General features: G+C 34.1%; 1 protein-coding gene across 2 annotated transcripts; it reads left to right on the top strand.

The window, feature by feature from the left end:
- The first annotated feature begins 2,789 nt into the window (after positions 1–2,789).
- On the top strand, positions 2,790–19,041 carry TMEM267 (transmembrane protein 267). 2 transcript variants are annotated; one of them, XM_051990531.1, is made up of 4 exons: positions 2,791–4,362; positions 7,095–7,211; positions 9,328–9,715; positions 15,613–19,041. In XM_051990531.1, exons 3-4 carry the CDS (start codon positions 9,404–9,406, stop codon positions 15,943–15,945), a joined length of 645 nt encoding a protein of 214 aa, XP_051846491.1. In that variant the 5' UTR covers positions 2,791–4,362; positions 7,095–7,211; positions 9,328–9,403; the 3' UTR covers positions 15,946–19,041. The 2 variants fall into 2 exon arrangements, with proteins under 2 accessions (XP_051846495.1, XP_051846491.1); XM_051990535.1 differs by lacking the exon at positions 7,095–7,211 and having other exon boundaries at positions 2,790–4,362.
- Positions 19,042–19,836: the final 795 nt, after the last annotated feature.

Here is a 19,836-nt window from a genome sequence, read left to right as displayed (position 1 = left end):
TTTCCTCCTTCACATGTAAAAATTCTCTTAATTGTCATTTAGAAAGGAAGAACTTGATAGCACATTGTAGACAAATACAGATAAAGGCAACTTTTCTTTCAGTTGCCCTTGGAACTTGTCTATTGATCAAAGTATTGAGTACCTACCATGCTAGGTGCTTAGCATTCTGAGTTATTGAGAAGACAAAGTCTTTTGACAGAGTTTAGTATCTAGGGAGATGACTAAGTTCTTTAAGAGTAGAGAAGGGAAAATAAAAATTTTCCCCATATTCCCTACTCTCGGTGCCTTTGTTCTAGTTGAGGCACTTACCAATTCTCTCCCAGTCAAATATGACTATTTCCCTAGATTTTCTGCTTCTAGGCATTCCTTCAGTCTAACTTTCAAATAGTTGCCAAAATATTCTAAGACACAAGTTTGATCATGTCACTTTGCCACTAAAAACCTGTAGTGTCTTCCCTATTGCCTATAGCAAACATTTTAACCTGGCATTTCAGGCTTTACATAATCTGGCTCCTAACTAGCTTTCTAGTCTTAATTTTGGACTTCATATCATATCTAGCAAAATTGGACTATTAACTCTTGCTTTATCTTCTGCATTTACCCACTACTATAAATGTATGCAGGCTGTCTTTCTAATGTGAAACATTCTCCACATCTCTTCCTCTTAAAATAGTTCTCTCTGTTCAAGACCCAGTGCAGGTGTCATTCCTCCATCTAAGTCTTCCCTAATCCCCCCCTAATTAAAAGCCATAACCTGCTCAAATTTTCTTAAGGATCTTATAGTATGAGTTTTCATTGAAGGCAATGTCATTTTTTTAATCTAACATAATGTCTTATACATAGTAGGCAGAATTTATTATTGAATTGAGAAATGGAGAACCAAAGAAGGCATCCTAAAGGGGTTGATTTGGGCTGTCCCTGCCAAGTTAGATGGGATCTGTGTGAGCAGAGTCCTCCCAAGGAAAAGGACAACTCCATAGGCTAGAATACATGCTGAGGATTAAATTCTTCTTGATCATAAGATCATACATCAGGAGCTTAAAGATAACTTCTTAGATATCATATAGTTCAACTCTGATTTTATCGATGAAGCAATGAAGACCTAGAAAGGTAGAAACATTTTACCAAAGTAGCACATAGTGAAAGCTCTGAGAGCCCAAGTTCCCTGACTAGCATCTTTCCACTAAACCATGATACTTTTTGATAGTTTGGCAGGGCCAAGACAGGAGAATTCAGATTTGTGTAAGCAAGGACGAGTTTCCAAAGCCATTAATGACTTGATAAAAGCTGTATCTGTTGAAGATGTATGTCAGAGTTCTTTGAATGAATTGAAGTTGAAGGGAATCCTTAGAACTGGAGGTGGGGAATCAGGGAACTTCCAGCTAAACAGTTAAATGCCACATGCATAGAGTAGACAGCTAGATAAAAAGTCACTTCCACACCCAAAGACCTGTATATCTGACCCTAAGCCTAGGGGTTTGGGCTCAAGATCTTCTATAAGAGAGAACTTTGTCCCTGTACCCAAGATCATATAAGGTCTGTCTGAATTTCCTAGGGCAAACTCTGGTATGTCTAGTAAAGAAGTTCCCTTTAATCATGAACCACAATGAATCTGGCCTTAGAGAATAAGAAGCTTTTACTAGTATATTTGGTTCTTTGTTGAATTATTCCAAGAAACTTTCTCCCTCCCCAGAGAAGATAGACAATATCTAGGTAATTGATGGAAGGAGAAAGATTTCCTCTTCCTGAAAAGAGTGAGTTATATGGTAGCTCCTAATCTTTATTAGAAGTCATCCTTCACCCAATGGGGGCAGGCTAAAATAATCGATTTTTTTTTTTTTTTTTGCCCATGTTGAGAAATCAGTTTCTGAGTAGCTGTCTATAAGTGATGATTATCAGAAAGCATTATTTTCATTTGTTTTATTTATATAACATTCCCAGAATCTCATGGAAGTAAACAGAATCGAGATGGTCTGGCAACTCTTACAGAATCAGGGTGTGGCCCTCTGGAGGACATATCTGAGTAGGATGTGATATATAGATCATTTGGACATATCAGATTGAGATGATTATAGGGTCCAGGATCTGTATAACCACCCTTCCCACCCATCCACACACATAACTCGGTAACAAAACAAGGACAAAAAGACTGGCCTTAAATAAGTCCCTACTTGAAGATACAAAAACGTCATCAAACAAGAAGACACTGAAACACAATGAAGGTTGGTATGTAGAAGCTGTTGGTTTTCATCTATAAATGACCGTTGGAGGAAAATTACATCCTAATATATTGTGCTAATTTTGGAATTTTTCCTTAAGCTGTTTTTTAAAATTGTATATTGTCTTCCTCAATTAGTTTGCAAACTCCTTTAAGGCAGGAACTGTTTTTATTTGTAGTTGTGTTGTTTTTCAGTCCTGCCCAACTCTTTGTTACTCCATTTGGGGTTTTCTTAACAGATATGCTGGAGTGATGTATGATTTTCTTCTCCAGCTCTTTTTTACAAATGAGGAAACTAAGGCAAATTGGATTAAGTGACTTGCCCAGAGTCACACAGCTAGCTAGTAAGTATCTGAAACCTGAGGTGAAATCAGAAAGATAAGTGTTTGGGCCTGGTGTGCAATCTATCCACTTTGCCAACTACCTGCCTGGTACATAGTAAGAATAAATATTTGATTGCCTGGGATGCTTTAAAAAGAGCTTTTTGAACTGTACAATTAAATCATTGTTTTCTGAATAAGGGCTCAGACCAAGTGAAAAGTCATTTTTAAAATAACCTGAAAGTATTAAGCTATCAGGTCTCTTGGTTTAAAGATCACATTAACTAAGGTTTATGTATCTGACAAACATTTTAAGAATCTAGATTTCAAGAAAAGATGTGGATTTAGGTGATTGATAGTACAGTGAGATAATTTTGGAACTGGTTAAATGGATCCAATTACCTTGGAAGAGGACTACGCCTTTGCTCTTTTTTTTTTTTTTTTAATCAATAAGTTAGATGAAAGCATATTAGACATTATACTCGTCAGATTTGTAAATTACATTTAACTAGCAGTAATAGTTAACATATGAGATGACAGATCCAAAAATACCGCGCCACGGGTTGAACAATGAAAACAATCCAATATGATGAAACTAAAAGAGGTAGAAATGTAGAGACTTTATTTTCCTTTCTTTGAATCTTCCGGGCTTGGCAGAGTACCTGGCTCAGAGCATCACTTAAAAAAATGCTCTTGGTCAGTGCTTCATAGGTTCTCCTCAAAGCCTTCCCTGCTACAATAAAGCCGGCAGAGCTGTTTTCATCACGGTCCCAAAGAGTCCTGATCACTTAAGCCCCAAGACAGCCAAAACATCTCGGAAGCTTTCATTTCATTTTCGGAGAGCATTTCCCCAACTGAAAAGTCAGATGCTCGAGTGGACTGTCAAATCTGGAACCGCTAAGACTCCAAAGGGCACAGGAGGATTTCGTGATTTAGAAAGAAGAGTTAAAAGTAATTAGGTTCTCACTTCGTTCCACTAGTCTTTTTCTTTCTTTCTCCTCTTTTTCATCCTCTTTCCCTTACTCTCTTCTCCTCCTTACCCCTCTCTAATTCAGTTTACTCCTCTTCTCTGCCTCTTTCTCCTCCTTTACCCCTATTTCTGCCTCCTTTTCCACTCACTACTTCTCACTCACCACCTCCCTCCTCCTCCCTCTTTGGAGTCCCGCCAGGTATCCCGTCGGCCCCTGGGCGGCGCAGCGTCAGCCTGCTGCTGGAGCTTCTCTATCCGGCTCCGCACGTCTCGTTGGTGGGCAGCTGAAGAGCCGCGGGTTCGGCTCCGCACCTTCGAGGTTGCTCTCGCACCCGGGGCCGCGGACAGACAGACGGACCGACAACGCCGGAGTTATTCGGTCGGTGGGCGCGGCCGGGAGGGCGGGCGGCTCCTATAGGACCGTCAACTCAGAGCTGGACGGACCTGGGGTGACCTCGGTGGTCGCTCTTGGGAGGCGGAAGGAGGGCTGGGAGGTCGGTGGAGAAGTTGGAGCTGGAGGTCCCAGAGCCTCTCCCGGGGTTGGGAGGGCGGGAAAGCCCCAAGTGGCGCGGGGCAGCATCTGAGCCTTTCCTACTTTTTCGGCTCTGCCTCTCGGAGAAGGAGGTCTAAGTGGGGTCCAGCTCGGGTCCGGGCGGGCTGGGCTCCTCAGGTCCCCGGGAGCTGTCCAGCACTTAAGGAGCTGAGCTTGAGACTGCTGGTTCCCACCACCACCACCCCTTCCAGCCTCGTGGGGGGTGGGTTCGGGGAAAACTTTCCCCTTCCCCCATCTCCAGTTGCCTCTCATCCCCTCAGGCTGCGGGAGAAGCTGCAGAAGTTAATTGGCTGAGTACAAGGTATGGGAATCCCCTGGGTCCTCTTTTCTCCTAGGAGCTCAAATTCTAATTGAATCCTGACACTTCCTCGTGTCCCCCCTTCTCTCCCCTTCCCCCCCCCCCCACCCCACGGCTTTTAAAAAGAAACAAACTTGGTTATCGAAGTTTTCTGCTATTCTGGAGGACTGACTTTAAGAATTTGTTTCACTCCGAAATATCACAAAGTTTATAAATATCCTTTTAACAGTTACTCTCACGGGAATCGGCTGAAAGTAGTTTAGGACTAATAGGAATATTTTGGAAGGCGTTCTCTATTAGAATTCCCAAGGATTGTATTTGACCCTGTGCTGTTTATATACAGAGTGTTTCAAAAGTTTTTGTGCAGTTTTAAACTATTAAAATTATTCGAGCTTGACTGCACTAAGACTTTTGGGACACTGTGCATAACTTAGTAAAGGTACATAGATGACATGTTTATCAAATTTTTAGATCCAAAAAACCTTCTTTCAGATTCCTTTGGGAGCAACTGATGAAAAAGATATTTATAAACTTCAGTTCACCAATTATTAAGCACCTTTGATATGCTAAATATTACTACAAACTGGAAGCAAAGACCAAAAACAACCAATAGCATTATAGATGCTCTAGAGTTGAAGGACCTCAAAAACCACCTAGTCCAACTCCTTCATTTACAGAGGAGACAACTGAAGCCTTGGAAGCTTAGGTGACAAGGCACAAGGTCACACAAGTAATATGTGTCAGAGGTGCATTTTTGATCCTCAGACTGCATGTCCTGTACTGACATACTATGCTGCCTTCCTCTTTGACTTCAAAAAGCTTATATTCTATTGAGAGTTGTAATGTATAAATAAGTAGAAGGTAATTTTTATTTAGAAAAAAAAATGTTGACTGGTTTGAACAGAAGGTAGACTAAGTGAAGAGAAATAATTGAAATAAATCTGGGAAAGAAAGCTAGATCCAGTTTTGGAGGGTCTTCAGTGCCAAGCTGGATAATTTGCCTTTTATTCTAGAAACAATAGGAAGCTATTCATGCGTAGAGTCATATATGATATGATTGGATTTTTACTTTAGGATTATTTTGGCAGTAATGTGAAGAACGAATCGGAGTGGGGAAAGAGTATTTAAAAGCAGGAAAACAAATTGGAGACTCTTCTATCAGTCCAGAAAAAAAGGATAATGAAGGTTTGAACTAGGGTGGGTGATTAACTCAGAGTAGAAAGAAAAGGATGACAGTTGCAAGAGAAGATAGAGTTGAAAGACTTAGGAACTGTGGACATCAATGAAAAAAAAAAGTGTTATGGATATCCTTGATGAAGTGAACTAGAATGACTAGAAGGATGGTGATAGCCTTAACAGAATTAGGAAAATGTGGAGGGGCAGTTTTATCAAGGAAATTCCATCTTAAACATTTAAAATGAGATGCTGATGGGAAATCCTAGTGGAAATATTCAACAGTGATTTAGGAGTGCATATAGACTTCATCTTCATAGTGTTGATATTTTTAACTCATGGTAGGTAATGGGATCAGCTAGAGAATAATTATAAAGAGAAAAATAGGAAAAGCATGATAAAGACTAGGAAGAGAAAAAGATGTATTGCTGAACTAATGTAAAAAAGACAAGGTCAATTCATGGTAGAGGAAATGTGCATTAACATTGTTTTTCAGAGAAACACATATCCCCAGAATCAGACATGTTAAATTCATCAGAAATCGGAATTCAGATCAATCATAAGGGTTTTTTTTTTAAATCTCTGGCTTTATAATTCTATGAAAATAAAACCAATTAATTTATTTTTACTGTTTTTATAGTTAATGATTAGCTATGTTATGGGAAATTCCCCAGCCATAATTTCTCTTTTTGCCTAAATTGGTACTTTAGAAAAATTTTTAAGATTCTTGAATAAAGGTCTTTTAAAAAATACATAAGATTATCATGCCTGATACTTTGGTTAATGGGTCAGAGATTTTGGCTCATGTAAATTTATTATAATACTTTTCTCTGGGTTTTTCAGAGTCACAGAAAGACTGTCTAAGCCAGTAATCATTTCAGAGAGAAAAGACAGGAATGGGGTTGAATAGGTAACTTTTTTCCACACTGAAAATCATAAAGGAAGTTATCATTATACATGTATGTTTGTATATACATATATACATACATATATGTGTATGTGTGTGTGTATATATATACACACACATACACATATACATACATATATATATAGTATTTGGTGTCTACTTTTAGATTATAAGGTACTTAAAGGCCCAAGCTTTGCCTTAATTTTCTCTCTGCACTACTAACAGCCCATCACAGAGAGTAGATACTTAATAAGTAGTTAATGTGTCTTTGTATCTTCTTTTGACAGCTGCAATTTCACACTTTCTGACAGGTATTCAGGTATTCAGATCTCTCCCTCAATTTCCTAGTATCCTTCACTTTTCTTATCCCATCCATGAAGGGAAAGTTGGGGCAAAGATAACTTCTTCCCTTTTTTTTTTTTTTTTTTAAATTCCTATGTTATTAGAACTGTCATTTCCAATAATAATGCCAGTCTCTAACCAGTCCAACTAAAGCTCCTTAGAATTTCTGTTCACCTTAAGGGCAGCCAACAAAAATCATTGTAGAAAGCCAATGTAAGCAAGGAAAAGCCATTTCTATCTCCATATATAAAACACAGATATCAGATATCTTCTGTCACTGAGTTCTTATAAATAAGCATTTTTATGTTTTTAGTTCCCATTAAACTGGGTCTCAATTTCTTATGGTAAATGATGTTCTAATTCATGCCCTCATGACATCACATCGGCTACCAGACCCTTTTGGTGTCTGCAACCTTCACACATATATAAGGTTAGTATGATAAGTTTTGTAGTTTGTTAAATAATTGATAGTAAAAAGAAAATGAGATGAAACAGATTTATGCGATTACTTTACAAATTTATCAAAAAATTTTAAATTGTTTGTCTAACATAAATTACAGATCTTAATAGGATTGAGTAACTGAGGTTTTGCCTCTGGTCACTGACATGGAGGAAAATTTCTTCTCCTAAAGATCTAGACACTTCTGTCCCCCAAGCCTCATGGTTCTGTGCTGGTTTATGCTATCTGACAAGACCCTACTCCCTTCACTGTTCCTATTTACCATTCTCAAGGTCTCATCACCATAAAGTCCCTGATTTCCTTCTTCCTCTCTGACCCTTCTTCCTTTCCTTATTAGCACTCCTCTAGATACAAGTTAAGACACTTGAACTAAACTGCCTTATCTCCTGATACAACTCTCATTTAGTAAGACTGTCCTCTGTGACACTATTGCTGCCACTTCCTCCCATTCCCCAAAATGTTTTTGTCGCTGGTGAAAAAATTTTGTAGTTAAAGCTCTGATACCCATTTGAAAGTATCATGAACTTTCCATATATGCAATGGAACTTTTATGTATTTCTTGGTTTCATTATGCATTCATATTTCAAATTTAGTTATATTCACAACATATATTACACTGATTAATTTGAAGTAAAAGCCAGGGACATAATCTGAAGCAATAATAAACTCTGTTTTTAGATAAAGAATGAATTAATCTTCAAAGTATGCAGCAGCCCTTTGTCAATATTTAACCCAAGTTAATGGTATTTGAAAATAGGAGTCATCACCAGGGATATTTATGTAGTACCTTAAATTTTACAAAGTATTTTATATACACAGGTGTTATTACTCTTCAGTAAGTTAAGTTAATTTATGTTGTCCCTCTATAGATAATGAAACTAAAGTCTCAGAAGTTAAGTAGTTTTTATTATATATTAAGTACTTGTGTCACATAGATGACATATGAAGAGGCAAGATGCAAACCTAGATTCTTCTGGTGATTCAGTAGATAAAATCCTGGGTCTCAAGTTGGAAGACCTGAGTTCAAATTCAGCCTCAGACACTTACCAACTTAACTTCTGTTTGCCTTAGTTTCCTCAGCTATAAAAATGGAGATAATAAATAACACCCATTTCTTATGGTTGGTGAGAGGATCAAATGAGATATTTGTTTAAAAAATAAAAGCATTTAGCACAATTCCTTTCACTTAGTAGGTATTATATAAATGCTTATTGCCTTCCTTCCTTCCACCCCTTTTCACTATACTATGCTGTATTTTTGTAAGAATGTCTCATAAGTAAGTTACTCTCAGTGCCCTTCCCAAACTCTGCATGCTGGGACCAAGAGTTCTGTGTACCTCTAGAAAATTATTCATATTTATAGTTATTTGGTCTCTTAATTCACACAAGAAAAGCTAGCTGGATGGATATATCTTATATCAGCATATATAGAGATGAACAATATGTAAAGCTGTTGTATATCTGGGACAATGGCATGGATAGACAATAAGTTCAGTCCAGAGTTGAATAGAAAGGAGTGGAATAGGTTAGATTACCTTCCAGTAATTATAAATCTTCTCTATTAATCCTGAGTTTTCCAGAAAAGTAAAGACCTGTTTAGTATTAATCAGTATTGTTATATGACAGTAAAATATAGAGTATAATATCTTTGAAATATAAAATTGAATATAACTCAGAGGGCAATATAGAGGCTTATAATAGGTGTATATATTTCATATATATGAATATTTTTTAATGGACCTGTAATTTCATTGGTAAAAGGAGCTTCCAGTGAGGACATTGCCTTTATCAATGCATACCAACAACAATCATGCAATATATATAGTCTTAGAATATTTCCTGAAGGCACTGAGAGATTAAGTTTAAAATTACATTTTAAGATTAAAAAAGTATTCAGGGTCTTATAGCCATTATGTGTCAGAGACAGAACTTGAACCCAGGGCCTCTTAGCTCCCAGAACTGGCCCTCTATTTACTATATTCCATGTTGCCTCTCTCACATATGAGATTAACCTAGTAATATTATCTTATGTGTAAGTAGTGAATATTGGACCAAATCTTAATCATGTTTTATACATTCTGTTACAGGATATGTGAGTATGTAAACTACAATAGACTATAAGTTCTCTGATGGCATTTAAAATACAGCAACATTTCAATTGTGATGGCAACTGAGACGGAAAAGACCTTTGCTCTCCTCCAGACATTTAGTACTCTGTCTGTTATTTCTAGCCTTGGTTTAGGTTTATTCTGCTTTGCAGCAGACAGACTTTTTCAGTTTTCCTCCATTCAGCAAAATGACTGGCTTAGAGCCCTCTCTGATAATGCAGTGCATGGTATAATTGGAATGTGGTCATGGGCAATAGTAATTGGACTCAAGAAGAAGAGTGATTTTGGAGAAATAATTTTGGCTGGCTTTCTAGCCTCTTTTATTGATGTGGACCACTTTTTTCTAGCTGGATCTCTATCTTTAAAGGTAAGAAACATATTTCGATTTTCCTGTTGTTTTTCCAAATAATCTCAGCCAAATATTCTTCCCATCAGTTCTTAAAAATTTTACACTTATCTTGTTTTTTTCTTTTCAGTTACTTTATATTAATGACATGCAGTTATAAAAACTGTTATTACATAGCATTTGTAAAAGCCCTAATCATTTTTCTCTGCAATAGACATTCCTAAGATTCTCAGAAATTGTCATAGTTAGAATTTCTTATAATGCAATTATATTCAGTTACATTCACATATCACAATTTGTTCAGCTATTCTCCTAATCAGTCTTTGCTACAACAAAAAGTATTGCTAAAAATCCTTTTTGTACTAGATGGGTCATTTCCCTCAGTTTTTGAGTATATACAAAATACTAGTATATGTGGATCAAAAGATATGTACATTCAGTGAAGTAACTTTTGGATAGCATTCCAAATTAATTTCAGTAATGATGGGACAAATTCATTATTCTAAAGCAGTCTGTTACTTTGTCTGCCCTTCCAAAACTCTTCTAACATATGTTATTTTCTTCTTTTGTTGTATTTGTCTTCTAAATGTTGTGAGAGTTTTCATTTCTCATATTATTGATTGGGAGCTTTTTAAATATATGGTTATTTTTCATATTGTTATTTTGATTTTTTTTTTCCATTTGAAAACTCTCTGTGTTCTTTAACCCTTTATCGGAGAATGGCTCTTGTTTTCTATATTTATATAAATTCCAGATATATCAGAGAAATTTGTTGTGAAGTTTTGTTTTTTTTTTTTCTGTATCATTCCCTTTCTGATTCTAATTTTGCTGGTGTAGAAGCTTTTCATTTTTAATAATGTAATTCAGATTGCTCATTCTCTCTTTTGTGATCATTTATGTTCTTTGTAATGTAAGAATTCTGTCCCTAGCAAACACTGTTAAAAATATCTCTTCTCTTAACTTTTCTGTAATAAATCATATATCCATTTGGAGTTTATTGCTATATATAGGATAATATGTTGGCCTAAGACTAATTTCTGCCAGATTGCTTTCAAGTTATTCCAGCATCTTTTAAATCCTAACCTTAGTAATTGATGTCTTTAGACTTCTCAAACACAATAATACTATGTTGTTTTGTTTCTGGGTGTCATAGAACTAATCTGTTGTTTCTGCTTTTAACCAGTTCCTAAAGACTTTTGATAATTATTATTTTATAATATAAATTGAAATCTGACATTTTCAGACCTCCATCATTCTTGGTTTTTTTTTTTCATTATTAATTCTTGACATTTCCCCCTCCATATGAACAGCTTTAGTTATTAGTAAGATTGAATTTTTTTTTAAATAATGTTTGTCATTTTGTGTTTCTTCTTGAAAATTGTCTGCTTATATCCTTTGAGTATCCATTTTAGACTTGGAGTTAATTACATTTGTAAATTTTGACACCTTTCTATATATTTTAGATGTCCGATTTTCATTTATTAGAGTTGAAATAGACAATCTGTTTTTCTTTTGATTATTTTGCTTTTATTTTACAGAATTGTTTATTCAGATTTTAAGGACCTCCATTTTGCCTTCAGTAATTTCTTCTTTTTGTTTAATAGAAAAAAATGTTCTTTGCATATGTTGCTCCATTTTCTCCTATTCTTTTTATAGTTTTTTTTTAAAAAGGTTGTCTATTATCCAGCTAAAATTCACTAACATGTGAAACAAAAGATGCATCTAAAACATTTTTAAAATAAGTTATTAACCAATTTTTTCAGGGATAATTGTTAAATAATGAATTCTTCAATCTTTTTAAAATTTATCAAAGACTAATCTTTTATATACATTTGATTAGCTATATGATATCTTTGTTTGGTCTCATAGATTTCTTTCTATTTTTTTTTGTCTAATACTTATTTTGATGATAGCCAATTTATAATATATTTCAAAGACTGATAGAGATGAGGAGATTTTGTTCTTTTTAAAAGTAATATGATAGATTAATTTCTTAACAATTACATGTTAGAGAAATTATTTTTAATTTGTGATCCCTGTCATAATACTTTGCATCAAGCAAATATTCGAATATTGATTTAGTTTTTTTAAAGTTAATTTTTTTTTTTTTGTTTAAAACCATCATAAAGCCCATGATTCACCTAGCAGGTAGTTTTCTTCAGGTTAAATACTATACAAGTCCTTCAGTTCTTCAGAGAATATTGAAAATAATTTCCTTTACCATAGTACTGGTACTATGTTACCAGTAGATGACATAGTTCATCAGTAATAAATATCAGCAAAAAATTTTTTGGTTGTTTTTGAGTAGTGGTCTTCATGTTTATTTTTGCAGCAGTCTGCAATTACTCATAATTTGTCTATAAACAAGTTGTATATTAATATTCTAGCAAGAAACCTAGAAATAAGTTCCTTGTTATTTTTTTTTCATACCCTGTTAATAACATACAACATTTAAAATGAAGGGCTAGTCAATAACAACAAATTTTAAATAGTCCTAGAAAAATTGCCATCTCTGGCTATAAAATAGCAGGAAGCTAAGTAGTTGATAGAATTGTAGTTGAATAGAGTAGCTGAAATGTCCAGCATAACCCTATGATTATATATAAACAGTCACATCGTAATTGGCCCAGATTTTTTATTTATTCTTACACTAAGAGTAATTTTTACTTCCCATTGGAAATAAAATCTCCCAGTTAATTCTGTGAGTCTATATATATATATATATATATTTTTTTTTTTTAAATTCATTTTGGGACAGCTAGTTGGTGCAGTGGGTAGAGCACCAGCCCTGAAGTCATGAGGACTTGAGTTCAAATGTGACCTCAGACACTGTGTGACCCTGAGCAAGTCACTTAACCCCAATTGCCTCAGTAAATAAATAAATTCTTTTCTTTTCTTTTCTTTTTTTTTTTTTTTTTTTTTTTTTTTTTTTTGGTATTTTTAACATTCATTTAAAAAAAATTTTTGGAGTTCCAAATTCTCTCCCTCTCTCCAGTCTTTCCCTAAATTTTGAGAAGACAAGTAAAATGATATCACTTACTATTTGTATGTGTTTTAAACTAGAACTTTTAATTATACCTTTCGTGCTGTAAATCAGTAGTTCTCAAAATATGGTCCCAGGATCTCAGGAAATCCCCAAGACCCTTTCAAAGGATTTTCATGGTCAAAACTAATTTTATAATAATACTAAAGTATTATTTACCTATTAAACTACTCTTCCCTTTTCCAAATATACATCTGTGTGAGGACAGATTTTCTTCAGGTACTAGATCCATAAGCCCTTTGGGTATTCAGTCAACATCACCAGAGCCAGTTCTTACACATGCTGCTATTTACATCTGCCTCTCACGTTTGTCCTGACTGATGGAGCTATTTGTTTGTAAGAATCAGATTGAAAATATTTGTCTTATCATAGCATTTTATCCCACTTGAGGCGTCCAGAACTTCAGGGAACTTTTCTTTCCAGGAAAATATTATTTAGAGCCAGGGAATTTTGGTTGGAATTAGAACTTAGAATTCTGCCCTAGAAAAGACGACTACATTTTCCTTTTAAGATTTAAGTGGGGAAGCTAATTAGAATTCAACAAATGTGAATCAGAGGGATGAGGTGTTATTAATCCTGTAAAGAGAAGACCGATACTTTTGCAACATATTGCAACAGATGAAATGCATAAGCAGATGTGGGAATCCAAATGTTTTTTTTTTAAACCATCATTAAAGATATTTGAAAAAATATATAAAACAATGCCATTTTCTCATTTTTTTTTCATTTTGGAAATATAGTTGTTTAAATGCTACATATGTTAAAATGTTCACATATAATAGGTTTATTATTGCTTTTAAAAATTAGTTATAGTTTAATATGGCATCAATGTAAACTTCTAATATTTTAAATATTGCAATAATCCACATAAAATCTCTTAATGAAGGGTAAGGGACCTATATATACAAGAATGTTTGTGGTAGTCCTCTTTGTAATGGCCAGAAACTGGAAACTGAGTGGATGCCCATCAATTGGAGAATGGCTGGGTAAATTATGGTATATGAATGTTATGGAATATTATTGTTCAGTCAGAAATGACCAGCAGGATGATTTCAGAAAGCCCTGGAGAGAATTACTTGAACTGATGCCAAGCGAAATGAGCAGGACCAGGAGATCACTATATACTTCAACAACAATACTATATGATGATCAGTTCTGATGGACATGGCCGTCTCCAGTAATGAGATGAACCAAATCAGTTCCAATAGAGCAGTAATGAATTGAACCAGCTACATCCAGCGAAAGAACTCTGGGAGATGACTATGAACCACATAGAATTCCCAGTCCCTATATTTTTGTCCATCTGCATTTTTGATTTCTTTCACAGGCTAATTGTACATTATTTCAAAGTCTAATTCTTTTTGTACAGCAAAATAACATGTATATTTATATTGTATTTAATTTATACTTTAGCATATTTAACATGTATTGGTCAGCCTGCCATCTGGGGGAGAAGATGGGAGGAAGGAGGGGAAAAATTGGAACAAAAGATTTGGCAATTGTCAATGCTGTAAAATTACCCATGCATATAACTTGCATATAAAAAGCTACAATAAAATAAATAAATAAAAATAATCCATATAAAATCTTTTTGGGGGCCTCAATAATTTGTAAGAATATAAAGAGGTCCTTTGATTTAAAAAAAAAGTTTTAGAGTTTCTGCTCTCTGTATATATAAAAATAATGAATTAATTTCTATAGGAAAGCTCAATTTAGAGATAGATGTTTTAGAATCTGTTTATGTACCTGTGACATTCTGTCCAAGATTTAAGTAATTTTCTACTGTAAAAAATTGTATTCTACTTTTATGGGATGATCAGAGCTAAATTACTTGCAAAATAGTTTTACTGTGTTAATTATCTGTTAATAGTAATAGCAGTAGTAATTGCTAGCATTTATATAGTGCTTATTATGTTCTAGGCACTGTAGGCACTTTACAAATATCTCATTTGATTCTCACAACAGTCCTGAAAGGTAGGTTCTATTATTATCAACATTTTATAGAGAAAACTGAGACATGCAGAAGTTAAGCAACTTGCTCAGAGTCACACAGCTAGTAAATGTCTGAAGAAAGATTTTTTTTTTTAAATTCTGGTCTTTTTGATTCCAGAATCAGTACCTTACCACAAATGCATCTGTTCTTCCTAGTTTTTCAGGTTATTTATTTGTATTTAAGAACAAGAGCATGTTTGTTCTGAGTATAATATAGTAACTTGTTTATGCCAACTGAAATCAAGCTTTTGAAGTTAGCAGATTGGAAAGGTATGAAAGTATGGACCCAGATTAAGGTTAGACAGCAAGTTGATTTTCTTTTCCTTTTTGCATTAGCGACCCATGACACCAGTCTCCTCATAGGTGGTAAGATTTTAATCTCCATTAATGGAAAGAGTACCCACACTAATAAAATTACAGATATTTTGAAATATTGGAGAAATGTGCATGATATTGCTATATAGTTTTGGCAACTTAGAGGAAAAATAAAGTGATAATATAATCATTTTGCTAATATTTTGTGACACTTGATTCCCTGCTTTGTGTTGACACAAAACAAAGGGGAGATAATGGAGATAGTTTAAAAGTCAACCATTTTCTGTTAAATCCAACTTTAAGTGTAAAATGTAATTATTAACAATATGGTTCCTCAAATCTGATTAAGTAAGAAAATGGCTCTCATTACACATATCACCTACCTTTATTTGTATATAGTTGTTTTGATTCATGTATTGGAATAATTGGAATGAAGCCAATAGAGAAAAATTTTACTTGCTTCTTGAGTCAAAAAAACTGAAAAATGACCAATAAATATCTAAAAAAAGATTCCCCTTCCCACATAGAAACAATACTTAATTTTTTTTTTTCTTTTCCCCACCCCCAGGCTGCTTTGAACCTACCACATAGGCCTTTTCTCCACTGTTCTACTCTGATACCTATTGTGGTACTGGCACTAAAGTTGATTATCCACCTTTTCCAGCTCAAAGACTCATGGTGCTTTCTTCCCTGGATGTTATTTATTTCTTGGACTTCTCACCATGTTCGGGATGGAATTCGTCATGGTTTATGGATTTGCCCTTTTGGAAAAACTTCTCCCCTGCCATATTGGCTCTATGTGACAATTACAGCATCTTTACCTCATTTAAGTTCATTCATTATGTATTTAGCAAGAACCAGAGAGATGTCTATAAAACATGGAATTCATATCGATGTTTAAGGGAACTAGGTGACAACTTTTGGAGAACACTGTTTAAAAGTAATTATTGAATGTACTCATCATTGAAGTGAATTTTTAAATACATGTCACTTCTGCAGCAATTGTAGTTCTAATATTTAGTTTCTTTGCTTATAGAATTGTTTTGCATGGTAAACAAAATTATTTTAATAGGAAGAATTTAATGCAGTTTTAGTCATATATATATATATATACACACACACATGTATATGTATATGCAAAAATTGTTTCATTTCTTCTAACTCAGATTTTTTTTATACCTTTATTCAGTTTTTCTTGCTTCACCATCAGCATTTTGGGTTTTGATTTTATTTATTATTTAGGTCATGATTGTTTCCAAAAAAAGCATTTTAAGGGGCCATTTCCAAGCAGTCTTCCATATTTGTTGAGTTGAATTGAATTGAAGTTTTGTAGTATTATATACTTTTGAGCAGCCTATTTCCTTCTGAAAAGAAGCTCAAGGTTTAGGTTGCCCAAGTTCTAGACAGCTAACATTATGTTGAGCTGCTTAACTCCTGTGAATCTTGAAGCACTGAAATAATTAAAGTGAATGCAATTCATATATAAAAATGATTGCTAGAATTTATTTTGAATTTTTATCTAACCTGAAAATACAACTTGTCAGGTGCTAATAGTTAATTTAGGACAGAGTTTATCTAAATGGAGTATTGAGAGTAGTTTGGTGGTGGAATTTATTATCTAATGTTAGAACACACTTACTATTTCAGGAAATACATTCCCACTATAATAAAGTATTAGCTATAATATAATGCTTATAATAATATTTTATCAAAGTGTCTTCTATCTAGATGTTTTGCCCATGAATCCCATGCATTGGAATTTTATCTGTTTTTGTTTTGTTTTGTTTTGTTTTTAAGATACTACTACTACTAGATATGAATATGTCTACATTATTTACCGAATAATAATTAAATGGATTTTTTGGTTATGTCAGTGGAACTTCAACTGACCTTTGATCTACAAATATAACCATTAATAATGTAATATCAAATATAGGATCCACATATATGCCATTAAGATTATTCCAATTGCCATCAATTTGTTTATATGCTCTGTCAAAAAAAAAATGTATCAAATGATTAAAAACAATTAAATTGCCTACTATTTAGAAAGAAAAGTATAACTTTTCCCCAAATAAGCTAATTTAAGGAAACTTATTTTTTGTTATATTCCTTTAAATCAATGGCTATTAAAATGGCCAAGTTTAGAGGGAAAATGAACAATTATAACTCTTGGATTTACATACAGTTTAAAGCTACCTTCCTGAAGTCAGCATATTCAGGGTCACATGATGTATTTTACTGCACACAAAATCCATTGTCTTCATATGTTATTTGTATTTTCTTACGGATGTGAACTATGATGCCAATAATGATGTGTGCCTTAATCTGTGAGAAATGATGAATGATTCATGAAGCCTACTTGAGAAAAAGATTTTTTTTTTTACATCAGACTGAATTGATATTCAGTAAATTGTTATTAAGTTCTATGCAGGCTCTGATGAATTCATTCAAGTCCATCAATAAAAAAGGACACTCTTTATTCTCTTTTTGTTTCCAAATAGGAAAAATAACCTATTTTTTAAAATTAATTAATCAAAGAAGTATGAGTTTTTTGTTTACTTTCTTTTTAATCAAGTTTTAAAATGCTTCGTAATTTTTTTTTCTTCAAACCAGGTTGGAATTTAATCAAAATACAGGATGTCATTAAAGAATATTACATTGGCATTTGTTTCTTTCTTATTTTTTAAATTAGTTGGGCGGAGGGGAATAACTTAAATATAGCATATATTTAAATGATTTAATTTTACTAATTAAAAGCAGATTGGGGTTGATTTCTCTTTCCAACATAGTCTCTTCCTTTAATCATTCTGGAAGCTGTAATTGTGACCTCTTGCAGGTTAGACATAGAGCAACTGTTTTTCTATATTTCTTAAACTCCCCTCCTTGAATGCTACTTTGAATTCCATTATGTAGCTATATTAGATCCAGTGATCCATTTTGTGCCATAACAATATTCCATTTAAAGAGCTGGGGTTGTGCTTTGTCTGCCTGAATGTGTATTTATTACTTTTAAATATTCTCAGGTAATAACTTTGTTCTTATAGTGTCCTCCTTTTATTACTAAGATAAACTGGACCTCTTTTCACCTATTGCTTTCCTTATCCATGTTACTCATTTTTGCCACTCACAAAGAAAATCCTACTTTGATTTGAGTTCCTGCCTCTGAATAGGGACTATTTTATTTCTTCTTAGATTTTTCCCCTTTCCACTGTTTTTTCTTTTGTTCCTGACTCAGGATCTATTCCTATAAGAGAGAGCATAGGAGTATTGCTCCCTAATAGAATTTTCCCTTTGTCCTTGATTGAGCAGTTCATCATTACCTCCTGCCTTTTCCATGATAATTTCTCCCCTATTTGTCATGAAATCTCTCTGGATTTGTGCTCCCTCATTCTTCTGGATATCAGTTGCACGTAGAAGCTCTAATTCCCCTACTCCGGAGAGAGGATAACCAAGGAGATACAACTATCTCACAATAATAGGTAATAGGTAAGCACTAATTCCCTTACTGTCAGGTCTCCATCTTCTATTAAAAAAATGTGCTTGATGATGATCAATTCTGATGGACCTGGCCATCTTCAGCAATGAGATGAACCAAATCAATTCCAATGGAGCAATAATGAACTGAACCAGCTACACCCAGTGAAAGAACTCTGGGAGATGACTAAGAACCATTACATTGAATTCCCAATCCCTATATTTTTGCCTGCCTGCATTTTTTATTTCCTTCACAAGCTAATTGTACAATATTTCAGAGTCTGATTCTTTTTGTACAGCAAAATAACAGTTTGATCATTTATACTTAATTTGTATTTAATTTGTACTTAATTTGTAATTTAACATATTTAACATGTATTGGTCATGCTGCCATCTAGGGGAGGGAGTGGGGGGAAGGAGGAGAAAAATTGGAACAAGAGGTTTGGCAATTGTCAATGCTGTAAAATTATCCATGCATATAACTTGTAAATAAAAAGCTATTTTTTTTAAAAAAAGGTAACACTGAACTAAGAGTTTCTTCCTTTCTTTCTCTCTGCTTTAATCCCTCCCATTGTCATATAATCTATTCTCCTGTAAGTCCCCTTTTTCCTAAAATACTTAAAACAGTTCTTTTTCTTTCATTATTTGCCATTGACTTGGAGCTACAGCACACATTCCTCTTTATCTTTTCCTCTTCCCTTTTATGTATCTTTCTATTTTGAAATTTAGTTCCATAAAGAATTTCAGTTTTTTTGTAGATAAGATGTTTTAATAAATTTAGTCCATGATGTTTCTGGCCTATTTCACCCCTATTGTTTCTATTTAAGTTCTGTTTTCACTTTTGTCTCTTTGTGTACTCTTAACAGAGGATCAATTAACAGATTTCTTTTTGTTATTTTTTTGTTTTTAACCCGATAAATGTCTTGTAAAGATCTGAAACTCTTGAGTTGATGCACTGAGGTTGAACAACTGAGCACTTAAGGCTAACTACCGATTGGACAATACTCTTATTAACATATGCTTGGAAAATGGCCCTTCCCACTATTCTGTGCTGGTTCAATCTTTTGGTATATACAGAGAATTGTGGGAAGGAAAGGAAGGTCTCGGAGATCCTGTGTCCATTCCCTTCACTTCTACCCCTAAAGACCAAGGACTTTTGCTTATCCTGACTCCGGCTGATTATAAGGCATCCAGGGTGCTAACTCAGTCTTCACAATGTCTATAGTTTTTTTCCTCCTTATTTTTTGTGATAATTTATTTCATCATTTGTGTCTCCTTGGTTGGTGTATTTGGTGCAATAGAATGAGTATCAGGT

This window comes from Antechinus flavipes, chromosome 1 (genome assembly GCF_016432865.1).
Source record: "Antechinus flavipes isolate AdamAnt ecotype Samford, QLD, Australia chromosome 1, AdamAnt_v2, whole genome shotgun sequence".
Taxonomy (NCBI): domain Eukaryota; kingdom Metazoa; phylum Chordata; class Mammalia; order Dasyuromorphia; family Dasyuridae; genus Antechinus; species Antechinus flavipes.
The sequence above is the reverse complement of the archived record's forward strand: the minus strand, read 5'-3'. Positions and strand labels throughout refer to the sequence as shown.

Bases quoted from the DNA above. Each gene is read 5' to 3' on its own strand.
- TMEM267 (XM_051990535.1), top strand. From the start codon at position 9,404: ATGGCAACTGAGACGGAAAAGACCTTTGCTCTCCTCCAGACATTTAGT. The intron at 9,716-15,612 runs GTAAGAAACATA...CCCCACCCCCAG, and splicing joins CTGGATCTCTATCTTTAAAG to GCTGCTTTGAACCTACCACA.